This window comes from Sorex fumeus, unplaced genomic scaffold (genome assembly GCF_029834395.1).
Source record: "Sorex fumeus unplaced genomic scaffold, SorFum_2.1 ptg000047l, whole genome shotgun sequence".
NCBI lineage: Eukaryota > Metazoa > Chordata > Mammalia > Eulipotyphla > Soricidae > Sorex > Sorex fumeus.
This window is the reverse complement of record NW_026606104.1, coordinates 15,242,971-15,260,486: the sequence shown is the minus strand read 5'-3', so window position 1 is coordinate 15,260,486 and position 17,516 is coordinate 15,242,971. Positions and strand designations below refer to the sequence as shown.

The 17,516-nt window shown below is 37.4% G+C and overlaps 1 protein-coding gene across 1 annotated transcript in view; it reads left to right on the top strand.

Moving 5' to 3' along the window:
* Positions 1 to 4,389: 4,389 nt before the first annotated feature.
* The window catches only part of LOC130031969 (calcium-activated chloride channel regulator 4-like), a 29,671-nt gene continuing 16,544 nt past the window's right edge, over positions 4,390 to 17,516 (top strand). Inside the window, exons 1-4 of the mRNA XM_056123532.1 lie at positions 4,390 to 4,548; positions 10,487 to 10,627; positions 10,787 to 10,934; positions 14,216 to 14,324. Of these exons, the coding sequence (XP_055979507.1) occupies positions 4,390 to 4,548; positions 10,487 to 10,627; positions 10,787 to 10,934; positions 14,216 to 14,324 (557 nt within the window). The remainder of the gene's footprint in view (positions 4,549 to 10,486; positions 10,628 to 10,786; positions 10,935 to 14,215; positions 14,325 to 17,516) is intronic.

The window sequence follows — 17,516 nt, the reverse complement described above, 5'->3', positions numbered from 1 at the left end:
TTCTTATAGTAGTCCTCATTCCCCTGACCCTGAAAGAGCCTCCAATTGTTGCGAAAGACGAGTAAGAAGAAGCTGCTAATTTTTCAGGTAGGTGACGGATGGAGACATTACGGGCGCCCACTCGAGTAAATCGATGACAAACAGGATGGCAGTGATACAGTGATAGCAGTTGTCAGTAACTTCAGTTTCAGCAGAAATGTATCAGCAGACTATTTTCTCTCTAGACTCCAATACCACTTCCTTCTTGTTGGTATTATATAGTCTCAAATATGAATAAATAGATTGCAATTGCTGCTTAAAAACTATTTTTACTAGTTTACTGGTTTAAAAACTATTTTAAACTAGAGTGTTTATGGTGTGTATGTTTAGGTGATCTGAGAACTAGAGTTTTGGGCATGATTTTTACTTTACTCCATTCTAATATTTAAGTGAGACTTAAAATATTAGGTTTAATTTTGCTTTTTCAATACTTTGAGGATCACACTCCATTTTTTTTCTTGAACCCTGGGGCGCTGTTGAAAAGTCTGAGTTAGATATGGAGTTTATATCTGAGCACAAGAGGATAACTGAAACAACGTGTGGAAATGAGATCATGTATGGGAACACAGACATAGATGAGAAGGGTGTCAAGAACTGGCTCTTGAGAACAGTTAGCCTGAATGAGCAGTATATAAGAGTTACTTTAAACTACACTGGAAAGGTATAGCCAGATATGTGCAAATACAAGCAAGAGTGTGGTTTTATAAATGAAAAAAGAGGAAGATTTGGAAGCCACTCTTTCTGACTTTCCACAAGGGTACAACATATTTAAGAAAAGATCACTATCAGAATAAACAGTGGAAAACCAAATTTGTCATTATACCAAGGCATATTTATTAGTTCAACCTCATCAATGACATATTTTATTGATCTTTCTCACTTCTTGGTCAATTTTCAAACCAGTTCTACTGAGAAAGATGGCGTTTCTATTTTTGTTTTGGGGTTACTGTGCTCAGGGCTCACTTAAAAGTCTATGATCAGGAATCATTCCTGGTAGTGCCCGTGGGACCATCTGCAGTATTAGGGATTTAATCTAGGTAAGACAAAGACGAGTAAGAAGAGGCTGCTACACCACAGAGACTGGCCCACATCCAAAAGAACAAAAGCAATCAGTGCTGGCGTGGATGTGGTGAGAAAGGGACCCTCCTTCACTGCTGGTGGGAATGTCGACTGATTCAGCCCTTCTGGAAAACAGTATGGATGATTCTCAAAAAATTAGAAATCGAGCTCCCACTTTACCCATCAATACCGCTCCTGGGAATATATCCCAGAGAGGCAAAAAAGTATAGTCGAAGGGACATCTGCACTTGTTTGTTCATTGCAGCACTCTTTACAATAGCCAGAATTTGGAGAAAGCTTGAGTGCCCGAGAACAGATGACTGGTTAAAGAAACTTTGGTACATCTACACAATGGAGTACTATAAAAAGGTAAAGGCCCTCCCGTTGATCGTCGATTTGCTCGAGCGGGCCCAGTAACGTCTCCATGGGAGACTTTGTTGTTACTGTGTCTGGCATATCGAATACTCTCGGTAGCTTGCCAGGCTCTCCGAGAGGGGCGGAGGAATCGAACTCGGGTCGGCCATGTTGGCCGCGTGTAAGGCGAACGCCCTACCCGCTGTGCTATTGCTCCAGCCCATGGAGTACTATGTAGCTGTTAAAAAAGATGAAGTCATGAAATTTTCATTCAAGTGGTACTACATGGAAAGTACCATGCTAAGCGAAATGAGTCAGAAAGAGAGGGATAGACATAGAAATATTGCATTCATCTGAGGAATATGAAGTAACAAAATAGGAGACTGACACCCAAGAGTGGCCGAGATTAGTACCAGGAGTTTTGCTCCATGGCTTGGAGGCCAGCCACACACTCTAGGGGAAAAGGGAGCTCAGATAGAGAAAGGAGCACCAAATAAAGGGTGCTGGGATGATCCTCCCAGGATGGGAGAAGCATGCTGAAAGTAGACTATAGACCAAACATGATTGCCACTCAATGCCTCTTTTGCAAACCACAACACCCAAGAGGAGAAAGAGAACAAAAGGGAATACCCTGTCACAGAGGCAGGATGTGACGGGGGGATGGGGGGTGGGAGGGATACTGGGATCCGTGGTGGTGGAAAATGGGCACTGGTGGAGGGATGGGTGTTTGATCATTGTACAATTGAAACCCAAGCGCAAAAATTTGTAAATCTACAACTGTACCTCATGCTGTTTCACTAACAAATTTTTTTTAAAATATGTAAATGATGGAGAATGGGCACTAGTGGAGGGATGGGTACTGCATAATTGTATAACTGAAACCTAATCACAAAAATTTGTAAGTCCACAACTGTACCTCATGATATTTCACTAATAAAAATTTAAAAAAAGAGGCTAGTAAATTGTCAGGGAGGTGAGGGATGGAGACATTACTGGTGCCCACTCAAGAAAATCGATGAACAGCAGGATGACAGTGATACAGTTATAGCAGTTGTACTTAAGTCAAGGCAAGTGCCTTAATAAATTGTACGTCTACAGGACACAGGTTGAATGTTTAATGCAAGGGCCAGAGGGTTGACATTGCTCAGGTGTATTGATGGCAGGAATTAATAAAGCACTATCAGCAGTGTTGGTAGCCTCCAAAGCCTTGTCCTACTATGATCAAGCACCATGCAGTGTCAGCAGTTGAACTCAGTTGACTGTCCACTAAGAGTGAACACTAATGGCTGTAGTGTCTGGCCCTTTTCCTTTTTAAATTCTTTTTGCTTTAGTTTTGGGTCCATACCCAGTAATGCTCAGGGATTACTCTTGGCTCTGTGCTCAGAGGTAACTCCAGTAGGGGATGAGGTGACCACATGTAATGCCCAATATAGCCTAGATTGGCTGTGTGCAAGAAAGCATTTTGTCCACCTGCCTTTCTTAAAAAAAAGAATATAGATATTATTCCTTCCAGAAAACCCAGAGGAAAATCATCCTCTGTTTCCCTGTATTATCATCATAATGCAAATCTTTTTATCATCAGGAAGCAAACTAGCTATTACTGTTAGCATGTGATTCACTTATGACTAAAAGTCCAATGTCAAGAGACACCTCTGCCAACATGGCAGACTGACTATATCTCTGAAAAATTTAGTGTTGTTATGGTAAATTCCCAGAAAAGATAAGAAATCTGAGATGGAATGCTAACAAGAAAATATTACGTAAAATTTATATTCCATTTCTCTTCACTTTGATATATCCATCCCCCTGTAACGTAAAGAACTTTACATCTAATAATAAATTTAGCATGTAAATTTAAAATCTGTTTTTGTTATGGTTTTTGTCAAACTGCTTTTTGTCAAACTGCTGTTCATTAAAATGTAAAGAGAAGGTTGATGACATAAGGAAAGTAAGGGAAAGAACTTAAATAACTACAAGTGAATACAGGTTCTTTCAGGAGAAAACCCATGCACAGTATAGAAGGGCCATTACCTAATGAAACCAGTTATTAATCAAAATTTTCTTTCTACTTGAGTTATGATCTACAAGGAAAACTTTCAAAAATTGTTTTAAAATGGAATAATGATTTATATAACCATTTTATATAGAAATAACATACAGTACTCATGTTTGCAAAGAAACATTTAAAAAAATTATAACGTAGCTTAGAGTTCTTATCACAGTGTGAGATAAAAATTAATAAAACCAGGGACCAGAGACAGCATGTAGAACTGTCCTCCCATTGTTCACTGATTTTCTCGAGCGGGCACCAGTAATGTCTCCATTGTGAGACATATTACTGTTTTTGGCATATCGAATACATCACGGGTAACTTGCCAGGCCTTGCCGTGCGGGTGGAATACTCTCAGTAGCTTGCTGGGATCTCCGAGAGGGGCAGAGTAACGAACCAGGTCGGCCGTGTGCAAGGCAAAAGTCCTACACAATATGCTATTGCTCCAGCAGAAGAAACATGTAACAGGGGCTGGAGCAATAGCACATTTGCCTTGCATGCGGCCAACCCGAGTTTGATTCCCAGAATCCCATACGGTCCCCTGAGCACCGCCAGGGGTGATTCCTGAGTGCAGAGCCAGGAGTAACCCCTGTGCATCGCTGGGTGTGAGCCAAAAGGCAAAAAAAAAAAAAAAAAAAAGAAAGAAACACGTAATAATCTTATTTTAAAAGATCTGATTTCCTGCTTCCGATAACGTCATACAGTAATTCTCAGACATACAATAAAATAGGTGTCTAAAGTACAATATTTCCTCATATCTGTCATGTTGTACTTTGTATGATATACACCCATTATCACATGGTATTTTTCTAACAGTATATATAAATGAGGGAAATGAGGGGAAAGAGGTCGTTCTCTCTCAAGACAGGATGGAGGAGACAGCAAGGATGGGAACACTCAGAAATTTTGTCTTCCTTTCTGTCCTATACCTACTAGGGGGCTGCAATTCATCCCTGATTGAACTGAAAGACAATGGCTATGAAGGTATTATCATTGCTATAAATCCTGATGTGCCAGAAAATGAAGCACTAATTAAAGAAATACAGGTAAGAATTCTGCTTGAATTGAAAAAAAGAAAACATGTCAGTGATTATTATTAGAAAGACTTTTTTAACACTCCAAGAAACTTAAAAACAGCATGATGTAGTGAAAATGATACTGCAGTGGGCCATGACAATTATAGGAACAAGAAATCGTTCTGATTTCTTTCACTAAAGACCAGACAAACATGAGATATGCCTTTAGCTGAGCCTCGGTTTCTCATCTGTAACCTCAGCAGTTAGAATTGCTCTGCATCTAATCAAATACTTATGGAATTAATTATTCTGGATTGTCAGGGGAATATTAGGGGATTTTTTAAGTGACAGCTCTTGGGCAATGCATGCTATTTACAGGTTATAGATAACAATAAAAAGATAGATAATAGATAATAATAATATAGATAATAATAGATAGTAATAGATAATAATAATATAGATAATAATAATAACAAAAAGTAGGGCAGATGATAGCAAGCATCTATGAAAAAAATTAAATCAGCCAAAGGGAATGGAAAATGTTGGCAGTACTGGGGAAGGAAGAGAATGTGGTTACATTTCATATTTGGTAGCAAGGGAAAGCTTCACTTTGGAGATAATATCTGAGGCTGATAGCTCAGAAATGTGAAAGAATCTAATGAAAACCAGGGAGAGGGAACAGCATATGCAGAGGCATGGAGGTAAGAGGTGGTTTGATATGACCTGGGAAACAGCTGGGAATGAGAAGTTGAAAGGGTGGGGAGAACAGAGAGATTGAGTTTGAAACTCCCAGATCACTAGAATGACTTTGAATGTAATGGGAATCCATGAAAGGAGCGGGTATGACCAGAGGAAGGGTGTGCTCTCTCCTGCATATTCAGCAGCCGTTGGCTGTAACATGGAGAAAACTCTGAGGATGAGGGTACTTCCACTTGTCACACATCCTGTGACCATAGATATAGAGCAGGACACTAGGTAGGAGGTTGTTACAATTGAGAAGTTACAATTGAGAAGTGATAGTGAGTAAGGGTCACTATGTTGTAGGAGAGAGAACTCAAGTGATGTGATTTGAACATATTCTGAGGATAATGTGGACAATTTTTGAGATGATTTTGACTTATATGTGCTAAGGGTGAATATGAAAATGATAGGAGTTAAGACTTTAAGGATTTTGGCTTGATTGCTGGAAGAAGATGGAATTATCATTAATTGAATTATCCTCAACTAGTAGTATTGCTAAATCATAATTTTATACTAGATTGATTCTTAATTATATCTTGAGATGTCAAATGTTCATTTTCCTCATTCCTTTTATTCTTCTGTCTTTGGGTTTGAGGGTGGTTGTTTTCAGAAATGTCAATGTCTTCATCTTCTTGACCCAGTTCAGATGTTATAGAAATGTTTTTAATTTATTTTAATTTTTATTAGTGAGATACCATGAGGTACAGTTGTAGACTTACAAATTTTTGTGTTTGAGTTATAATTATACAATGACCGAGTACCCATCCTTTCACCAGTGACCATTTTCCACCATCACGGGTCCCAGTATCCCTCCCACATCTCACCCCACCTCCCATCCCACCCTACCTCTGTGGCAGGCCATTCCCTTTTGTTCTCTCTCTCATTTTGGGTGCTGTGGTTTGCAAAAGAGGCATTGAGTGGCAATCATGTTTGGTCTATAGTCGACTTTCAGTATGCCTCTCCCATCCTGGGAGGATCCTCACAACACCCTTTATTTGGTGCTCCCTTCTCTATCTGAGCTGCCTTTTCCCCTAGCATGTGTGGCTGGCTTCCAAGCTATGGAGTAAATCTCCTGGTAATTATCTTGGCTATTGTTGGGTGTTAGTTTCCTATTTTGTTACTTTATTTTCTCCAGATGAATTCAGTCTTTCTATGTCTGTCCCTCTCTTTCTGACTTAATTTCGCTTAGAAGTCCATGGCTTTCCTATACGCAAATAACGAAAGAGAAGAAAGTGACATGAAAAAAAACAATACCATTCACAATTGTGTCCCTGAAAATCAACTACCTAGGAATTAGTTTAACTAAGGAAGTAAAGGACCGGTACAAAGAAAACTGTAAAATGCTATTTCAGGAAATAAAAGAGGACACACCAAAAGGGAAAGATATCCCCTGCTCATGGATTGAGAGAATTAAAATTGTCAAAATGGCAATAGATCATAGTACAAATTCAATACGATCCCTATACTAATACCCAAGACATTCTTCAAAGAAATGTAGCAAACACTCCTGAAATTAATATGGAACAATAAGCCCCCACGAATAGCTAAAGCAATTCTTGAGAAAGAAAATGGGAGGAACCAGCCTCCTAACTTCAAACTCTACTGCAAAGCAGTAATAATCAAAACAGCATGGTACCAGAACAAAGGCAGAGCTGCAGACCAATGGAACAGTGTTGAATAGACTGACATCTCCCCCCAAGCATATGATCATCTAATCTTTGATAAGGGAGCAAGAAATGTGAATTGGAGCAAGAAAAACCTCATTAACAAATTGTGTTGGCAAAACTGGACAGCTACATGCAAAAAAAATGGGCTCAGATCTCTGCCTAACAGTATGCATAAAAGTAAGATCAAAATGGACTAAAGAACTCAACATCAGAATCCATAAAGTACATTGAAGACAAAGTTGGCAAAACCTTCCATGACATTGAAGCTAATAGTATCTTCAAAGATGTCATGCCACTGGCTGAGCAAGTGAAAACAGAGATAGACAAAATTGGACTATCTTAAACTAAGAAGCTTCTGCCCCTCAAAAGAAACAGTGACCAAAATACAAAGACAGCTTACAGAATGGGAAAGGATATTAGCCCAGTACACATTTATAGGAGTTTTGAGAGGAAACTTAATAGGAAGAAAATAAACTTTGCTGCAGGGCAGACTTGGCTAAGTAATAGAGCACTAAATTGTGTGGATTCAACACAGAATAAAACCTGAACACGTACAGTAAGGAAAATAAGAACCACCAGAAGACACTGAAGTTTTCCAGGTGTTAGCAGTATCACATTGCCAAAATTTATTTATTTGGCTTATCTTATAATCATTTCTATACTGAAGAGTTTGAGCTTTTATACTGAGGAACAAGTGATTTGACTTATATCTTGAAGAAAGTGATATTTTAGCACTACTTTTCAGTTTTGACATATAAAATCTATCCCAAGGTACAGGAGTCATAAACTCAACTGGAAATGAATGGTATCAGGAACTTTTATTTATACCCAGTACGATTTATACCCTGGGCTAGAGTGATAGCACAGTCGGTAGAGTGTTTGCCTTGCATGCAGCCGACCCGGGTTTGATTCCTCCACCCCTATCGGAGAGCCCAGCAAACTGCCAAGAGTATCTCATTTGCCCAGAAAAGCCTGGCAAGCTACTGGTAACTTATTTGATAAAGTAAAAGTAAAGTAAAGGCCCTCCCGTTGATCATCGATTTGCTCGAGTGGGCCCAGTAATGTCTCCATTGGAGACTTTGTTGTTACTGCGTTTGGCATATCGAATACGTCACGGGGAGCTTGCCAGGCTCTGCCGTGCAGGCGAGATACTCTCGGTAGCTTGCCGGGCTCTCCAAGAGGGGCGGAGGAATCAAACTTGGATTGGTCATGTTGGCTGCGTGCAAGGCAAACGCCCTACCGCTGTGCTATCGCTCCAACTTATTTGATATGCAAAAAAAAAAAAAAAACTAACAAGTCTCAAAATTTGTTGTGAGACATTACTGGTTCCAGCTTGAGGAAATTGATGAACAATGGGAGCACAGTGCTACAGTGCTACAGTGCTATGATTTATACCCAGTAACATGTTTACCCAGTTCTATGAGTGTGTGAATAGGTGTTTGTACACATACATGCATAGGCACATCTATACTACACATATAGGTTGATACTTAGGATTCCATTAAGGGTTGGCTAATTGGGGGGATAGGGTAGCTCTTTCATGATTACTTGTGTTTTAATCTATGAACAGTTAGCTGCTCTGTGTGAATATTGACAAAAGTTTGATATGCAAGGTGTTTGATAAATAGAGATTATTGCTTTCCAAATGTAGACTGGGAAAACAGTCCACATTTTTTTTATTAAGACTGCAAATGCTGGTGAAATTTAAATTGTATATCTAGTGAGTGCTTAACAAAACCTTTCAAACTTGTGGTTTGATAAGTGAGATAGATTTAGGAGGTGGGGATATATATATGTATATATATATGTATGTATATATATAGTTTGTTGCTAAATTTGATCAAATATATCCTGATTAGCTGCTATAAATTTTTATATGTCCCACTAAACAGCACTAGACGTTGTGAATCAAATTTCAAATTTTTAATTGTTGCATTTTGGATTACCTAATTTGATTTTTTAAATTCCATTTTAAGAAACTGAATATATAATGCAGTGGGTCGATCACTTGCCTTGCTTGTAGCCAACTTGAATTTGATCCCTGGTATCCCATCTCGTCCCCAAGCACCACCAGTAGTAATTCCTGAGTGCAGAGTCAAGAGTAACCCCTGAGCACAGATGAGTGTGACCTGAAAACCCTAAATATAAAATAAAATAAAATAAAATAAAATAAAATTCCACTTTACTATCTTGAAATTCAAAAACGAGGAAATGTAGTTGTTTTATGCTTGGAAATGTATAAAAGCAAAGTTGTTAATAAAATCAACTAAATACACAAAGGAAAGAGGGGAGAAATAAAGAAGAGATGAATACGAGAGAAAAGAAACTCTAGAAATTTAACCTAAAAATGTTTCTGGGAACCATTATTGGCCACCATATTGCACCTCAAGGGGTCACAGTAGTTTTTTGACAGAGAATTGTGAAATTCTTCCATTGTCAAGTTGCACAGAGCTATAAAAATTACAAAGTAAAGATAAAGTGTCAGAATTGTATAATGCATTTCCCATGCAACTGCATTGTAGCAAGGCTCTCCGAGAGGGTGAAATTATAGTGAGCATAATCTCTCTTATAACTATTATATGACTATTTATATTTACATTAGCTAAGTCTGTTTCCTTTAAAGTTTTTTTTAGTTCCCCAAAAAGAAAGAGTAATGATATCAACCAGTTTTATTATTGAAACTATTTAGAGTAATTTATAATTTGTTCCACATTTATGTATTTATTTTATTGCATTGCAATAGAATTAGAATTGAGAGGTTTAGATGAAAAAGGTACTAAATTTCTACCATCACCAAGTTGCTCAATACCTTCCACCAATGTCTCCAAGTCGCCCCTAAACTTGACCATCCCTTCCCCACTATCTCACCCTCTGGATAACCTCAGTTTTACATTCAGAGGCTAAAAATGGAGGTACGTAATTCTATCCTAATATTATCCTTAAATGTAAATAATAAGGGTTGAAATATAGCTGAGTGATAGAGAACTTACCTTGTGATACATTGGGTTCAATCCTTGGAACTATAAAGTAATCTTAAAATATGAGAAAATTGAGCTTCAGCATGACATAAATTGGCAAGAACTATCACCCAAGAACTACTGTTTCCAGTATGAGAACCAAGGAGCTGATTCTAAATTCTATGTCTTTACCATATCATAAAATGTCTCTGAACATGAAATGGAAGCATTTGATGAAGGTTTATGAGACATTGAAAGCTCTAGGAGGCAGGGGGAATGAAGGTAGGGCTAAAACCAACAGTACTCACGGGTTGCTGGAACGGACCAGGATATCTTATGTGGTGGTGGGGATTAAACCAGGGTTGACTATGTATAAGGCAAGCACCGAAAGCCATGTACTATCTCTCCATACCTAGAGTGAAAACTATTAAGTGTGCAAGATCAAGAAATAATTTTGTATAGCAAACTGTGTATAGCAAAATAGCAATTCTGAGGCTAAGATTCTGCTTTTCTAACTTCTTCGAAATTGGAATATGTCTGTAATGAATCCCTGCTCCTTTAATTCATTTTTTTGACCACATTATATTTTCCTCTTAATAATAGGACATGGTGACTGAAGCCTCTACTTACCTGTTCAAAGCCACAGGAAATAGAACGTATTTTAAAAACGTAAATATATTGATTCCAGGCACCTGGGAACAAAAACCTGAATATATGAGACCAAGATCTGAAAGCTACAAACATGTAAGGCTCAATAAAACTCCTCTTGGAAATTAAATTTTCTGAAAAAAAATTTTCTGTTGTTCCTCAGTTTTACAGAAAAGTAATTATTTCAGAGTGTTTCAGACTAAACATTATCATTTCTATTTCTAATGTTTAAAAAATTATTTTATACTTTCTCAGGCTACTGTCATAGTTGCACCACCTACATTGCCAGGTAGAGATGAACCCTACACCAGACACTTTTCACAGTGTGGAAAAGAAGGAGAATACATTCACTTGACCCCTGATTTTCTACTTGGAAACAAGCAAAATGAATATGGACCATCAGGTAGGAGTTCTAGTTAATAAAATTGAGTAAAAAATCAGTTTTGTACAATGTTTAGATCCTAACTCCTGTTAAACCAACTGTATGTCCTTGGACAAATGGTCTAGCGTCTCTGTGCTTATTTTCTAAAAAATCAAAAATGGAAGAATTCTGAATTTCAAAATTGTTATGAATATCAGGTAACTCATGCAATTATATTCAGTATAGTTTTTATGAAAATTTGAACATAGGGCATCAAATTATAGGGCATAGGGCAAGGCATTTTTGGTCTTGAATAATCAGTATTCCACAACTGAACAGTAATCAATCATCTGCTGCCTCCATGAAAGGCAGCATGTGGAAAGTTAAAAGCCACCAAGGTACATATTTCTGGGCAGGATGAGACATTCAGGTACGATTAGTGGGTGATAATATCATTCAACTTATTTCTTTAAATCAGATGAACTTTTCAAGTAAATGATCCTTTTTAGCTATAAAAATGGCAACTTTCTCTACTTGAAGTTACAAGTTAAGATCACAAGTTCAAAAGAAGTAAAGCATATCATTTTTCTTATGAAAATGCAAGTTTTTGTTCAAGAAAGCATTAATCAGATGTCACTATTTCTTAAGGAAGCTTTCCTGGGTCCACATACCCCAGTTGCACATCTCCCTCTTCCACTGCCTTTCACTGAGCTTTGATTAAATCTTGTCTCTGTTGAACGTTCAGCTAGCCCTGGTCCTAAACATTACTGGGAACTGTACCCCACCCAGTCTTAAAAACTCCTTTCTCACATTCCAAGCTTCTTATCCCCCTATACCTTAAGCACCACCTTGTTTGCTCTCCTGTCACCTGTGTCCCTTTATACCTTTAGAGCTGTACATCTTTCCTACTTGGCATGTCAGGTAAAGTCAGTCATTTCTATTCTATGTATAAAAATCCCAACTTCCTCACTACTGTTATCTTTGTTTGATTCAATTTGTCAATCCTTAGTAATAAACTAATAAATAGCCAGTTTTCTTTGACTCACTTAATATGCTTCCAAAATTTAAAAAAAAATCACAAAGCCATGACAACAAACTAATATGAAACATACATTTCAAAGCTCATGGAAGCCTCAACACTTCTCAATGACACTTTTACTTATTTCTTTTCAACTCTCTTTATCAATTTGCATTTCAGGTGTTAAATGCTCTGTACTTATTCTTTTAATTCCCATTCATTAAAACATACCTTGACTGATAAAATATCTCTACTTTCAAATTTATGTACACTTTCAACTCCCGGCTTCTATGGGAGTTAGGAATTGAACTTCTGTGCCAACTTCAGACCTATTTCCTAACTGACAGCGTTCTATAGCTGCTCCAGCTATGCCTGCAACTGCCATAATGTGACTCATAAATGTGTGAAAAAAAAGTCAGATCCAGAAAAACAGGGCTCTAAAAACAAAATGGCTTTTGGGAAAATGATATTAATAAAGTCTTCAGAGTTTTTCTAACTCATGCTAAAAATGATAACATTACATACCCAAAAGTAAATTGGACCACCCAGGCAGCATTTCAGTGTGACTATAGCTGCCACCAAAGTACATATTAGAATAAAATACAGCGTAAAATCCTTTTTCAAATGATATCAGGACAAATGGAAAGTGAGAACATGATGTACACTGGAATGGAATTCTAAGAGAGCTAGCATTTTTTAAATAAAAATTCTAAATATTTAAGTTGTACAACATGGTGATTTGGTGTGCATATATATTGAAATGATTACTGCCCTCAAATACTTTAATAATTAATATCCTGCTACATCCACCTTAATGTATACCCTTTAGGTTCTATCATACACATCCTGCAAATACAGGTGGGAAGGAGGCTGGGGCAGCCATAAAATGAGAACAAAGCAAATTTGAGAGGGGACTGTAATAGGGAAGTCATGGAGTAGACAATTTTCAATTGTTTTAAAATTTATCAAATTCCTATTTTAGTAGCTGATATCGGGTTTCCCCTCCTCCTTCCCATATATAATTCTAGTTTACTACACTAGCCACAATTCAAGTATGAAACCTTAAAGAAGTGATTTTGAAGTTTAACATAAAGAGTTGCTAAGCAACTTGTTAGTATGAGAATTCTTGCTCCGTGTTCCTTTTTTTTTTTTTTTTGGCAATTCCTGTATCACTCCCAGGTGATAATGTTGCTAAACCTAGTAGTCCACCACTTTTTGTGTATCAAAAGCTAAAAAGTTTAACATATGATTTTTGTATGACATTATTCACCTCCCCCCTCTTATTTTTAGAGCTCAGCAATTAGAGTAATACACTGCAATCAAACAGATATCAATTCTAACTATTTTTCCATTGCTAGTTACTTTTTTCTACTATTAATCAAAATTCCACCTTTTTCTTCTATCTTTAAGCTATGGATTTACCTTAATTCTTTCATTTACCCTACAATAATCCTTATGAAAAGATTTTTATTTTGACTTCCTCTATCTAAACTTCTCCTTGTCAGAAACTATATATTGTTCACCTTTTAATTTTAAAGATAGTGCTGAACATACACATTTAATAATTTTTATGTTATAAGAGTGTATTTAAGAATAATAAATTAATTACTTCACTTAGACATTTATAAAATTATTATATAGTCTGTGACTATGTTTTTCCATCTTTTTATTATAAACCATTAAGAAACATATAGAGACAGTTTGTAACATTTAATTTATCACTGTCACTATCCTCCGGTTGTTCATCCATTTGCTCGAGCGGGCCCAGTAACATTGTGAGACGTGTTACTGTGTTTGGCATATCGAATACATCACGGGTAGCTTGACAGGCTTTGCTGCGCAGGCAAGATACTCTGATAGCCTGCTGGACTCTTCGAGAGGGGCGGAGGAATCAAACTCGGGTCGGCAGTGTCAGCCGCATGCAAGGCAAACGCCCTACCCGCCGTGCTATCCCTCCTGTCAGAAATTTTAGTGTTATTGGTATACCACATATCTGCCTATTTTGTTGGTTGGAGAGAGCTTTGTAGAACCAAAAATTCTTTTAATATATAAGATGGTTTTCTCTCCAAGAACCAAACCCCAAGCCCACTTTCTATACCCTTAGCATATATGAAACAAATATTTCATTGACTAACATTTTAAATAAAATATAATATACTTAATAAACCTTTACATATAACATAATATAATATTTTAACTTAAAAAAACTATTTGGATTATTTAAAACCATGACATTAATATTTTCTTGAAAATAAAACTTTTGCCACTTGAATTCTGATCTTATATTTGAAATATTTTCTCACAGGTCGACTGCTTGTCCATGAATGGACTCACCTCCGCTGGGGAGTGTTTGATGAGTATAATGAGGATGAGCCTTTCTATGCTGCTTCCAACAAGAAAATTGAAGCAACAAGGTATGACCATTTCCATTTTCTTAAATTACTTTAGGCTGTGACTTCTTTTTTAAATTTCTTTTAAATGCTACTTATTTTCATTTGATAGTAGATAAGATAGGATGTACACTAAAACTGGTTTGATTTTACTTTAAAAAATGTATTTTAAAATTGCTGGTGGTCCATTTAAATTACACATAAATCCAAGAACATTTGGTAGGCTGGATGACATATGTTTATAGCTTGACACTATAGCTGGAAGAACTCATTTGTGTTGATACTGCTCTGTGGGAAATATTGTACTGTATTCCAGGAGACCAAACTTGAATTACAAAAGAATGAATAGCAAGGACTAGCAAGTGTTGGTGACTATGCGCTGAGTAAACAGCTTTAAAAGCCAAATGGAAATTTCTTTGCATTTATCAAGTTCATTTTTTAAGAACTTATCTACATATTGCAGATTTAAACAGTAAGAGAGTACAGTGGTGTGATAAACCTAAGTTCAATTTCCAGCCACATATATTGCCTAAGCATCTCTAGATACAGCCTTGGAGGCTCCCAGCACCAGCCTGTTGGCCCAGGTACCCCTTGCACCACAGGGCCCAAGCAGCACTGCAGCCTCAGGTCCTAGGCCTGGCCTAGGAACCCAGGGGCTCCTGGGCAACGAGTGGGACACCCAGGTCCCAACAACAAGAGAAACAGATAAATATTACAAATTATTATAAAATAACCCCACTTAAGATGCCAGTGTCCCTATTAAACATTTTAAACAATAAACATTTCATGTTTCATACTTTAGTACTGTCAGATACCAGTAATTTTTTAAAAATCATATGAAATATAAAGAAATTAAAAATTAAAATACTTTTCTAACATCACACTTAATAAAGCATAGTCCTCCTGGTTCTAGAGCAAGAGAGGCAAATTAGGGAAACAAATCCAAATACAGATGCCATCAATTTAAACAATATCAAAAATACTGCTAGGGTTTGGGACTTTGGGCAAAAATTGGATGAAGAGAGGACTATAATGAAGACTTCATTGACCTGAAAGCACTTGTTTTAGGACACATTAGAATATTTTTATGTATTTATAACATATTTTCTTAAAATGTATATTGACTGCTAAAGAAAATTTATGTTTACTACTAAATATATATAATATCATTATGCCTCAGTGGAGGCAATGGAAATACATATGACTTGAGGAAACTACTTCCTAAATGACTAAATAAAATCAAATTATTTCTTTCTTCCGGGGGAGAAGAGCAGAGGACCTTACAAGTGGTACACAGACCACCTAGCAGTACTCAGAAGGCCTAATGGACACATCTGTGATTCTCAGACCACTAACCCTTTGGTTATATGCAACGTTCTTTGCCTGAGGTGGCTGAGGGACCATGTGGCACCAAGAATAGAATCCACAAAGACCTAGCATTGGTTAAAGAAACTTTGGTACATTTAAACAATGGAGTACTATGTAGCTGTTAGAAAAGATGAAGTCATGAACTTTACATACAAGTGGTACTACATGGAAAGTATCATGTTAAACGAAATGAGTCAGAAAGAGAGGGATAGACATAGAAAGATTGCATTCCTCTGGGGAACATAAAGTAACAAAATGAAAGACTAACACCCAAGAGTGGCTGAGATTAGTACCAGGAATTTTGCTCCATGACTTGGAGGCCAGCCACATGTGCTGGGGGAAAGGGAAGCTCAGATAGAGAAGGGAGCACCAAATAAAGGGTGTTGGGAGGATCCTCCCAGGATAGGAGAAACATGCTGAAAGTGTACTATAGACCAAACATGATTGCCACTAAGCGGCCAACATGGCCGACCCGAGTTCGATTCCTCCGCCCCTCTTGGAGAGCCCGGCAAGCTACCAAGAGTATTCGATATGCCAGACACAGTAACAACAAAGTCTCCAATGGAGACGTTACTGGGCCCGCTCGAGCAAATCGACGATCAACGGGAGGGCCTTTACCTTTATCTCTTTTGCATATCACAACACCCAATAGGAGAGAAATAATAAAAGGGAATGCCCTGCCACAAAGGCAGGGTGGGATGGGGGGAATAGGTGTGGGAGGGATACTGGGACCCATGGTGGTGGAGGGATGGGTACTTGATCATTGTATAATTGAAACCCAAGCACAAAAATTTGTAAGCCTACAACTGTACCTCAATGGTGTTTCACTAATAAAAATTTTTAAAAAAACCCTAGCATGTGCCCTCACCACTGTACTATCTCTCTGCTTAAGGAATTGCTTCTTGAATTGATTGTTTGAAATGGAACAACATTGGAAATATGGGATATATTTACAATCCCAGCTTATTTATTGTAACCACTGGTCAATTTCATGCATTAATACCTTTATCAAAATGCCTCACCAAAGAATTTCCATTCTTTTGGAAATATTCTCTTTGAAATCTACAAAGAACTTGAAGCTATAATTATTCCAAGAATAAATTTTATTTATAAATGTTATTTATAAATGTCATAAGTTAGCTTAGATACCTGCTATGCATTTACCACCACAAAGATACTAGAAATATGTTACAAAAAGGAACCTGCAGCCATTATTCTAAGGGCACATGCCAGGTCTTCTTGGTCAGCAGCAGCTTTCATGCCAACAAGCAAACTAAAATTTTGCATATACTGGGTGCACCATTTAAAGATTTCCTTTGGTGGAATCTGAGGGAGAGTACACGAATAACTGGTTTGTTTGCCAGAACCACATGTTTTCCTTAAGCAGAAACAGGGTTAATCCCTGAGCACAGAGACAACGGGGGCCCTGGTGCACTACTTGAGTGGGACCCTAATGTGCCCGCAAATAAATGAATTAATTAAAATTGCAGCCTCAGTTTCCTGAAGATAGAGACACTTAAACTTTACTGTCAAACAGAATGAGTTGATATACAAATCTGAATTCTTTTTTAAATTTTATTGAATCACTGTAAGATAATTACAAGCTTTCATGTGGGGTTACAACCACACGATGATCAAACACACATCCCTCCATCAGTGCAATTTCCTCACATCCAATATCCCCAGCATACTCCCCCTTTCCCACCCTCTCACTGCTTCCATGGCACACAGTATTCCCCATACTCTCTCTCTGCTTTGGGACATTATGGATTGCAATACAGATAATGAAAGTTTATCATTTTTGGTCCATTAACTACTTTAATACACATCTTCCATCCCGACCAATTC